The sequence below is a fragment of the Asterias amurensis genome, chromosome 17 (assembly GCF_032118995.1).
Source record: "Asterias amurensis chromosome 17, ASM3211899v1".
Classification (NCBI taxonomy): Eukaryota; Metazoa; Echinodermata; class Asteroidea; order Forcipulatida; family Asteriidae; genus Asterias; species Asterias amurensis.
This window is the reverse complement of record NC_092664.1, coordinates 9,571,625-9,582,674: the sequence shown is the minus strand read 5'-3', so window position 1 is coordinate 9,582,674 and position 11,050 is coordinate 9,571,625. Positions and strand designations below refer to the sequence as shown.

At 40.7% G+C, this 11,050-nt stretch overlaps 1 protein-coding gene across 1 annotated transcript; it reads left to right on the top strand.

The window, feature by feature from the left end:
* The first annotated feature begins 46 nt into the window (after positions 1-46).
* On the top strand, positions 47-7,037 carry LOC139949767 (methyltransferase N6AMT1-like). The gene is made up of 6 exons (XM_071948302.1): positions 47-126; positions 793-947; positions 1,715-1,801; positions 2,456-2,630; positions 4,323-4,464; positions 5,358-7,037. The coding sequence occupies exons 2-6, from the start codon at positions 811-813 to the stop codon at positions 5,477-5,479; spliced, it is 663 nt and encodes a 220-aa protein (XP_071804403.1). The 5' UTR covers positions 47-126; positions 793-810; the 3' UTR covers positions 5,480-7,037.
* The last annotated feature ends 4,013 nt before the right edge of the window (positions 7,038-11,050 follow it).

Sequence of the window (11,050 nt, the reverse complement as noted above, 5' to 3'; positions counted from 1 at the left end):
TCAACCTCTTGAGGGCGCCAAACAACCCGCACGTGGAGAAGGATGTAAAACATTTTTTGATAAACAAACGATGCGGGGATAAAGTTTTTTTTCTGGATGTATATATGCGGTAACCCTTCTTCTCAGGTAAGAAAAAAATTCAGTGGTTTTGGAGTTAATTAACGGCGGATAAATTGGTGGCGACGACCGAAAGATTATCCGTAACCCTAACCCTAACCCTGATTGCATCCACGCAGCCTTGGATATCCGTGGGTATATATAGTGGAGTGGCCCTGTATTCTATAATTGTACCATTTTGCATAGCAAATTATTCAGGCTGAAATGGCTACTAAAAATAATACAAGCCTACATGTACTTCTAAGTTGTAGCGGGGAATCTAGAAAATATTACACCGACCCCTTGTGCTCCTCTGCTATACAAGGGAAATCGTTCACTGCTACAGTGTATAATTATGCCAGGGAAAGATTACCATATCCTATTCCTGCCACCACTTTTTCACACATACCCAAAAGGATAATCTTGGACATAATTTATTTACTTCATATCGAATGAAAAAGTGGTGGAAGGATACAGAAATTTTTCTAAATCAAAAACCCAAAACTGCTGTGTGGGGACTGTGTACTTCTGGAAACTATAAGGCTCCCCTGTGAGCAGGGGAGCCTTATAGTTTCTAGAAGTAGGGAGTGTGGGTGTCTTAAGTGCATTGTATGAGAATATCGATGCGTTTCAAATCTGAAATTTAAGTGTTTTATATTTAATAGATACATTCTAATATTTCCCTCACACTTACAGTATCAATGAACAGTATCAATGAACATTGGAATGAGTACTCCCGACTATTCTCATCTAAGCTCAAAAGACTTCCATGATGTTTACGAGCCAGCAGAAGACACTTTCCTACTCCTCGATGCACTGGAGAAGGATGTCGAGCATCTTCACAGTTCGAGGTAAAGAAAATTAAATCAATTCTTTGCAGGAAAAATCAGGGCAAAGATTGAAAATGTCAATTTGTATGCAAACACTGTCTAAAGCTGCAACTAGAAAGTTCAATTATCTCAATGGTTGTAGACTCGGTGGAACAGTACATTATGTATCATAATCATATAACCCCTTTCGGTCTGAACCAGTGTTGTAGCCACTGTGGGCGTAGTTGCGATAATGTAACCCTCCTCCCCGCGTCTGGAGGTTTAGGGGGTTGAGTTATTGCAACTACTGTGGGCGGTGCCGGTTGGGCCTGCCAAGAACTAACAAATTTCGCCCAGCAGCAGCAACACAGATTTCTTCCAGATTGCACTTCTTTAGCAATGATGGCTTCATATATATTGTTTGATGAACCGCTTGCCCTTGGATTTAGAGCACTAAACGTGGTCTAGCTACAACACTGGTCTGACCTTAATTTGTTGTCTTTGCTTTCTCCTTTTGCTCACAGATATCCCTTTTTTAGTCTGCCTTATTCAGTAATTAATTACTTTCTTTGATTACTGTCTTATGTGTTCCCAGCTTTGTTGTGGTTAAACTAGCCCCTTCCCTCTACCCCTGCCATTTTGTACCCTGTTTATCTTATAATCTTTGTTGTGTTTTCATTTAGCCTTTGAGAAAAATCAGGCCACTAACTAACCATTAAACAAACAAAAAGTTATACTGTTTAGGTCCTTTTGGTTGGTAGTTAGCAGTTTGTAATTTAATTCTGTTTTTCATTTGTTGTTGATTGCAGGCCTTGCATTTGTGTTGAGATTGGGCCAGGCTCAGGCATTGTCATAACATTTCTGGCTCAGTTGTTAAAGAGCATGGCCTTCTTTTTGTGAGTATTAATTAGTTTCTCAATCATTTGTAATGGTTTACAAGGTGCTGTGTTACGCTATTCTGCTGATCAGACCAGGAACACTGGGACGAACCCCTTCTCTTCACGTCTAGTGCATTACAAAACACATAAGACCAACGGCTTTACATCCCATCCAAAGGACGCAGCAATAATGGTTTAGTGTCTTGCTTTAGGACACAAGTGTCACGACCGGAACTCGAACCCTTCTCTACTGATTAAAAACATCAGTCTGGTGTTCTTATCCGCTTGGCCACGACACACCACCAAATGCCAAGTGCCAAGGCTTGAGTGAGCCATTTGTTTCACTTTACAATAACATCGTTGGGGTACACTCTGCTAAAGTCATACGATTCGAACTGCCTCTAGCTACCGGGTAATCTTGGGGTCTAGTTGGTATGAAATTGCTTTTTAGTTGCAAAGGTTGTAGGTTCGAATCTCACCCGAGTAATATCCCTGTGATTTGTTTCACAGAGCTCGGGAAAGTACTTAGTACAAAGTGCTTACACACAAAATTATTCTTCTTTATCCTGATGCAAATCATCTTTCTGAAAAAATGTACAAACGCTTTGAGTCCCATGTTGGTAGATACGTATACTATATAAGACTTTCAGTATTAGTATATTTTGTTTCCAGAGGAGTGGATACAAACCCTAAAGCAGCCACCAGCACAAGACGCACAGCTGACCAGAATGGTGTTCATGTTGAGGCTGTGACCTCTGACCTTTTGAGTGCCCTCCAACCACGCCTTGAGGGCAGTATTGATGTCTTGATTTTCAATCCGCCGTATGTAGTCACACCATCTGAAGAGGTGAGCTAGAGACTTGGTTACTCATGATATATTTATTCATTTAATTAAAGGCAGTGGACACTATTGGTAATTACTCAAAATAATTATTAGAATAAAACCTTTCTTGGTGACGAGTATTTGGGAGAGGTTGATGGTATAAAACATTGTGAGAAACGGCTCCCTCTGAAGTGCCATAGTTTTCGAGAAAGAAGTAATTTTCCACAAATTTGATTTCGAGACTTCAGATTCAGAACTTGAGGTCTCGAAATCAACCATCTAAATGCACACAACTCCCTATGACAAGGGTGTTTTTTTCCCTGTGATTATTATCTCGCAAATTCGATGACCGATTGAGCTCAAATTTTCACAGGTTAGTTATTTTAAGCATGTGTTGAGATACACCAACTGTGAAGGCTGGTCTTTGACAATTACCAATAGTGTCCACTGCCTTTAAATTCAAGTACACATTTATTTTATTTCAATACTTCCATGAAAAATATTGACAATTACATGTAATAAGGGGGAAAAGAATAAGTATAATTAAAGGGACGCATTGCCTTGGATTGGGCGAGTTGGTCTATGAAAGGCATTTGCAAACCGTTTGTTATAAAATGCATATATGGTTGGAAAGATGTTTTAAAAGTAGGAGATAATGATCCACATCCACACAGAAATGCCTTGAATTTGCACGGTTTCCCTTATAACTATAACATGGCACGCCATTTTGCGGAAAAGTTCCAGCGGTGTTAGTTCACAAAATGAAAGGAAAACCACACAATTTCGGGGCATATTTGAGTGGATCATTATATTCTACTTTAAAAACATCCTTCTATAATCATATAAATGCATTTCATAATAATTGGTTTCAAATGCTTTTTCAAGACCAACTGACCATGCTTAGTCCTCAGGATGGAACGTAAACACATTGGTCCTGTGTGTGCACACAAAAGAACCTAGTGCACTTATCGAAAGAGAAGGGGTTCGCCCCGGTGTTTTCCTGGTTTGATTGGCAGCATATTGGGCCACAAAACCATTACATGGTGCTATTAATAGGAGCAGGGGTGGATTTCACAAAGAGTTAGGACTAGTCTTATCTCGAGTTAGGACCAGTTACTCGTCCTAACTAAGGACTATCCATGTAATTTGTATGTCTCCTAGGACTAGTCCTAAGTTGGGACTAGTCCTAACTCTTTGTGAAATCGACCCCTGGTCTCATAATTCAAACATAGGCCCGCATACCTTGCCAGGAAATTCTTTACGTTAAAGCACCTTGAGCGTCACCAAGTGACGGTTATGTGCGCTTCAAAAAAGCCTCTATTATTGTTAAAGACAGTGGACACTATTGGTAATTGTCAAAGACCAGTCTTCTCACTTGGTGTATCTCAACATATGCATGAAATAACAAACCTGTGAAAATTTGAGCTCAATTGTTCGTCGAAGATGCGAGATAATAATGAAAGAAAAACACCCTTGTCATACGAAGTTGTGTGCGTTTAGATGGTTGATTTCGAACTTGAGGTCTCGAAATCAAATTCGTGAAAAATTACTTCTTTCTCAAAAACTACGTCACTTCAGAGGGAGTCGTTTCTTACAATGTTTTATACTATCAACCTCTCCCCTTTACTCGTTACCAAGTAAGGTTTTATGCTGATAATTATTTTGAGATATTACCAATAGTGTCCACTGCCTTTAATATTATATTAATCTTCGTAGGTTGGAAGTTCAAGTATCGCCTCGTCCTGGGCAGGAGGCAAAGACGGAAGGGAAGTCCTGGATCGATTATTACCACAAGTATCAAAGCTGCTCTCGCCAAAGGGATCTTTCTACTTACTGGTCATCAAGGAGAATAAACCTGGTAATAAGTGCAGTCAGAAGAAACAGTGGACATGTATAGGATATCAATGTATCCTGGGCTTTTAAAAGCAGAAAATACTGCTTGATATTTAGTCAAGCACCAGCCACAACATTGCAAACTTAAAGGAACACGTTGCCTTGGATCGGACGAGTTGGTCTATAAAAAGCGTTTGTAACCGATTTTTTTTAATAAAATGCATATGGTTCAAAAGATGTTTTAAAAATAGAATACAATGATCCACACAAGTTTGCCTCGAAATTGCGTAGTTTTCCTTTTACTGTGCGAACTAACACAGTCGGCCATTTATGGGAGTCAAAAATAAATAGCCGACCGTAATAGTCGACGAGGTAAAAGGAAAACCGTGCAATTTTGAGGCATGTTTGTGTGGATCATTGTATTCTACTTTTACAACATCTTTCTACCTATATGCATTTTATAAAAACGGTTACGAACGCTTTTCAAAGACCAACTCGACCAATCCAAGGCAACGTGTTCCTTTAATGTAAATTGAGCTGGTAACCTGATTTCTGCTAAGCAAAACTTCCTTGTCTATATGGCTTGCTACACGACATCAATGAAACTGGGCCCAAATTCATAAAGCTGTTAACCAGAAAGTACTGCTTGACAAATTTCTTTGTTTAGCAAAAATTATGTAGGCACCAGACCATTCACAACAATGCAAACTTAAATTTAATTTGGGCTGGTAACCATATTCTGCTAAGAAGTATTATTCTGTGCTAAGTTTTTTAAAGCAGCCGTCAATTTCACCACACCCTTCCTAACTTAGGATTAATCTTAGGACTTAGGACGAGTTATGTTCGGTTTCCATAGACATGATAGATGTTGGACGCATTAAACCCATCCTAACTCGAGATTTTTCACCCACTTCACAGATGATATTCGAAGATTACTGGCAAAGCAAAATCTCACATCTCAAGTTTTACTGGAGAGACGAGCTGGACCAGAGAATTTGTCGGTGATGAAATTTTATCGAGACCCGACATTGTGCAGTTGACAGGAAGAGTAAGAATTTGCGTAACAGCAGATATTGTTCATGCTCTGAGTTAATAACCCTCCCACAGTCTGACCAATCACGTTGGTTTTGAATGATGGATTAACAATACCAGCCTGCAGTGTATACAGAGCACACATACAGCCCTTTTCGTATCAACGGCTTCAGCGTTAAGCCCGGTTCATACTTCCTGTGAATGCGAATGCGACACGAATGTTTACGTCACAAATTCGCAACAAAATTTTCACTGAGTATGATCTGGGCTTTAGGCTCTCGTCTGAAACCATGAGCGGATTCTCAAAGCATGCCCAATTATTGTCAAATTGAACCGCGGATTGGAAATAGGCCGTATGTTTTTATCACATCTTGCTCATAACAAGAGGTAACTCTGAATTTATAGCACATTCCAGAGATCTACTGTTGAGCCTTGGTCAATCCTCGTCCGTAATCACCTTTCACCTACATTCATTTCACATGAAGAATCAAGTAAATTCCTTCATACTTTAACACAATATTTTATGCAAGTAAATGTACTGTACATAATACACTAGTGCACACTGCATGCAGCAGACTCACGAAAGCTTTTTGGATGTGTTTTGATTGGTCAGAGGTGATGTTTGTCAGCTGCACCCACGTCACCTTAGACCAATCAAAAATCAGATATATGGAAAGCTTAATTAGTCACTGCACACTATCCAATGAAAACATTGCATCCAATGAAATCACTACTGGTTATTTAAAACCAATAAAGACCAGTCTAATGTTCATGTAGATCTTTTATGTACAGATTTGTATTAATGTGAAAATATGCTACATTTTAAATGTTATGTTAATTTTAAATGTTGACAGTACTATCAACACTTTATAGTGTCATAAAGTTCTCATTCATAAGGCTTTAAAAAAAAACTTTACAGACAGTGGACACTATTGGTAATTGTTAAAGACTAGCCATCACAGTTGGTGTATCTCAATATATGCATAAAATAACAAACCTGTGAAAAGTTGAGCTCAATCGGTCATCGAAGTTGCGAGATAATAATGAAACCAAAAATATTCCTTGTCACACGAAGTTGTGTGTGTTTAGATTGTTGATTTCGAGACCTCAAGTTCTAAATCTGAGGTCTCGAAATCAAATTTGTTGATAATTACTTCTTTCTCCCAAATTATGGCACTTCAGAGGGAGTCGTTTCTCACAATGTTTTTAACCACCAACCTCTCCCCATTACTTGTCACCAAGAAAGGTTTTATGCCAACAATTATTTTGAGTAATTACCAATAGTGTCCACTGCCTTTAATCAACACAAACGTGGTTGCTACCCACTATCACCTCGCTAAATGTGAATGGATATGGTGTTTTCTATTTTTTCTTGATATGTTGTTAATTTGTATGCATATGTTTATTGAAATAAATATGGATATCAGCAATCTGAATAGCAATTACTTGATTAGTTTTATCCCTGTTCTCTGAGCAAGTAGCCCCTATATCTTGTATTTAGGTATAACTTTCAACTTTCGACGGCTGATCTTTGACAGTATACTTCTTTCTCAAAAAATATGTCGCTTCTAGAGGGAGCTGTTTCTCACAATGTTTTAATCAACAGCTCTCCGTTTTGCTCGTTACAAACTAAGTTTTTATGCTAACATTTGAGTAAGTGCCAATATATAGTAGGATGTTGCATCTCGTGAAAGCGGTTTATATTTTGTCAGGGTGTATATGTTGGGCGCGATCGGTCAATCTGCGCGATCAACCGATCGCGCTGCGCTATCGACCGATCGCGCTGCGCTATTGAAATATCTATTGGTCGCGCAGCAATCGGTCGATCGCGCAGCAATCGGTCGATCGCGCAACAATCGGTCGATCGCGCAACAATCGGTCGATCGCGCAACATTCGGCAACGAACATGCGCGATCAACCGATCGTGCGGGAATGGCTCGGCGCGATCGGCCGATTGTGCAGGAATGAATTTGCGCGATCGGCCGATTGTACAGGAATGGTTATAAGTGATCGGCCGATTGTGCAGGAATGGTTTTGCGCGATCGGCCGATTGTGCAGGAATTGTTTGGCGCGATCGGCTGGAGTTCAGGGGCCGAATTCACAAAGATGTAACATTGTTTGTAACTGCAAATCAATCGTAGTATGACGTCACTATATAAATCACTATGGTGATACCAAAAATTTGTCCTGCTATGAATTTGATTGCTTTGAGAAATTGCCCCAAGGAATAGTTTACCTGCACGATCGGTCGAACGCGCAAACCCATTCCTGCACGATCGGTAGATCGCGCAAAACTTTTCCTGCACGATCGGTTGATCGCGCGACTTTTCCTGCACTATCGGTCGATCGCGCAAACCCAATCCTGCACGATCGGTAGATCGCGCAAAGCCTTTCCTGCGCGATCCGCTGATAACGGGAAAAATACTCGTAGCGCAATCGGTCAATCGCGCAAAGATGTCATTGCGCGATCGACCGACTGTTGCGCGATCGACCGATTGTTGCGCGATCGACCGATTGCTGCGCGACCAATTGATCATAATTTGATCGTTCAATAGCGCAGCGCGATCGGTTGATCGCGCAGATTGACCGATCGCGCCCAACATATCTATACTATTAAAAGCGTAACCTGCGCCATCTTGGATTGAAAATTAGAAGGTCCAGTGGTATGGCATCCTTGTGGAATCCAACACGGTTGTTTGTATGGAATTCAATACGTTTGTGTGGTTTCAGACGTCGGGTTGCAAGTCTGCAAAACCCGGATCCAAACTCGCACTTACAAGTCATGTGATTGGAGGAAGTTTGGGCGGCGACCGTGCGTCAACCACTGGTCGATGTTGTTACCAGACTTCCTAGAAATCTTTCTGACAGGCGACTCATTGGACAGTGTTTCGCAGATGGTGCTCCGGATTGGTTCATTCATTGCCCCTTGAACGCCCACCCGCCATTCGATCCGCCCTTTTTGGTCAGGTTACTTTCGTGTTGTACTAAGCATGGTTCTCCGGATTGGTTCATTCATTGCCGCGCAGGGTCGAAAGGGTCGAAGAGGCTGGGTGCCAGGACAAATCCGAAACCAATCTCACGAATTTGACCGAATTTGCATTGAATGGATTAAGTACCGTAGATTGATGTTTCGCAGGTGACCATGTGTCAACCACTGGTCGACGTTGTTATCAGACTTCCTAGAAATCCTTCTGCGGGTGACTCATTTGTTGAAAAGATTAAATGGAGAATATTTATAAAAAAGCATTCACTTCCAAACGGCATGAGAATTATCATGATGAACAAGGATGGGATCAAACGGAAGCTTAATAATTTGGAAACATTGGGTAGGGCCGGCTATAGGTTGGAAGGTGTCTAAGGGAACTTTACAATTAATAACATTTTGGGGGTGGGGGGGGCCTTACACAAAGAGCCATTCTGGTCAGTGTATTGTGAGTGGTGTGTTGTCTGGTTTGAGACAGGCCACCTGTTGCTTGGTGAAGAAGGTAGCCGTGGGACCACTTTAGGTTGACAGTGGGTGGCGACCTTGGACCTTTTGCCAGTAAACTCAAATGGGTACATGGATACCGTTTTAGAATACGGTCTGTTCATGGAGGTATAATGTTGCAGTTTCAGAGTTTAACCATGGCGGTAGAATTGTGAAACCATTCCTTACTCTATGGTGAAACTTATACACACACGTCAAAGGCTGTTTTGAAGCTGTAAAAAAAAGAACTTTGCTTTGCATTTGGTCAAAGTTGTTAAGCAAAACGACATTAAGTTTCCTTTTGAATAAGTCCATTCACAAAATTTGTTAGAGCAGTGTGTCGGTCAGGTCTCAGAATGTACATTTTGCCAAATCCATTATGAAGATTAATTTAGCCATCGGCCCGTCGGGTTGGTTACTGATGGAGATAATATTAACAAAAGAGACCTCGTGCGGCTGAATGGGTTACATTTTTAGGAGTTTGTCTATTGACCCAAACTGGACGTAACAAACCCTAAACATGACTTGACATGCTTTCTGAAAGTGAAATAAGTTAGAGAAAATTAAGGAGTGGGGACGAGTTTATCGTTTTTATTTAGTTTGTACGATATAGGGTTCCAGAGATATGGGATGTATGGAGGTTTGTTCCTAGAGCAGCGTGAACATGAACGCGGTCAGAAATTGTGTCGTTTGTCGTTCAAATTTCGCGAGATGCAATAAGCCCAAAGTGACAATAAAACAAAACCAGACCTGCCAAGTCTCACGCATTAGGCGTGAGACTCACGCATTTGGGCTCTGTCTCACGCTCACACGCACATCAACCATTATTGGGGCGAGATCGGGAAAAAAATTAACGACATTTTTTGTACAAAATTTGTACAAACAGAGCGCAAAATTGCAGATTGCGCACGCGTTTGCTCATCCAGTAGGTTCAGCTCAAATTCGGCAGAGCGCAAAACGCTTATTGCGCACAAGTTTGTTCCGATTCTTTTAGCAAATTCGTTGAAATGCGCTCCACTAGCGAAGACACAACAGGCAGAAGAAGTGAGCGATTGATTTTGGACATCATTTTTAGTCTATTTTTTTCAAGTTTGGAAGGATATAATCTGACACAATCGAACCTCCACATTAACCATCAACATCTCCTGTGTACCTCAAGTGAGTTTTAATTATTCTGAGGAGGCTTTTGATGCATTTTGAAACACTTTTTGTCCACAATTAAATTTCACATTGTTTTATTTATTTATAAAAAAAAAATAATAATAAAAAGTTGGGCGGCGATTTAAAAAGGCCTTCTTAAACTGGCAACTTTTTTTCCGGGGGGATGGGGGTTGAGCTTTGAAAAATCTCACACATAGCTAGCCTCTGGACTTGGCATCTCTGCCTGCAAAACACTTTTTTGATGTTCACGTTAAGTGCTCCCGTTATACATGCAGCCTATTGACCAGAAAGTTTACAAGACCAATTTAGATGAGAATAAACTAAAAAGAGGCCCACGCACTTACCACCCCCACCCCCCCCGAAAAAAAAAACAGTAGATAAATTAGATTTGTGGCACACAGCATGTTCCAAAAACTCGCTTTACTTATAGTGCTGTAGCAACGCTATGTATCGTGGACGTAAAAAATGTCATTTTTGACGATGTTTTTTAAAAAGGAAATGCAAGCATTATGAATGTATATTGAGTGTGTGGAGAAAGTTTTGGTAGTGTAGTACAAAAGAAACTTTAGTTATTGCTGGCTAACGGTCAGTTTCACCTATCAACGCTGATTTGAAAAACGTGTAACGTTAGGGAGGCCCAACATATTAGACCCCTATAAGGATCACAGGGGAGCCTTATAGTTTCTAGATGCATAAGGTACGTTGTCTAACCCAAAACGAGGTGGGTACAGCCACTGCAAGTAGTGGTGGACGTGCGAAATAGCTTCATTTTTGGTTAGAATTATGACGCCATGCATAAATATTGAGAGAGGCGTATAACACCCTCACCCACATTTCGAAATATTTGTGTAAAGGATTTTTATATCCTAGCGGGGTGCCGCGCGAAGCGCGGCATCCCGCTAGTATACATTAATTATCGTGGCAAACCGTAGTTAAAGAAACCGTGGAATAA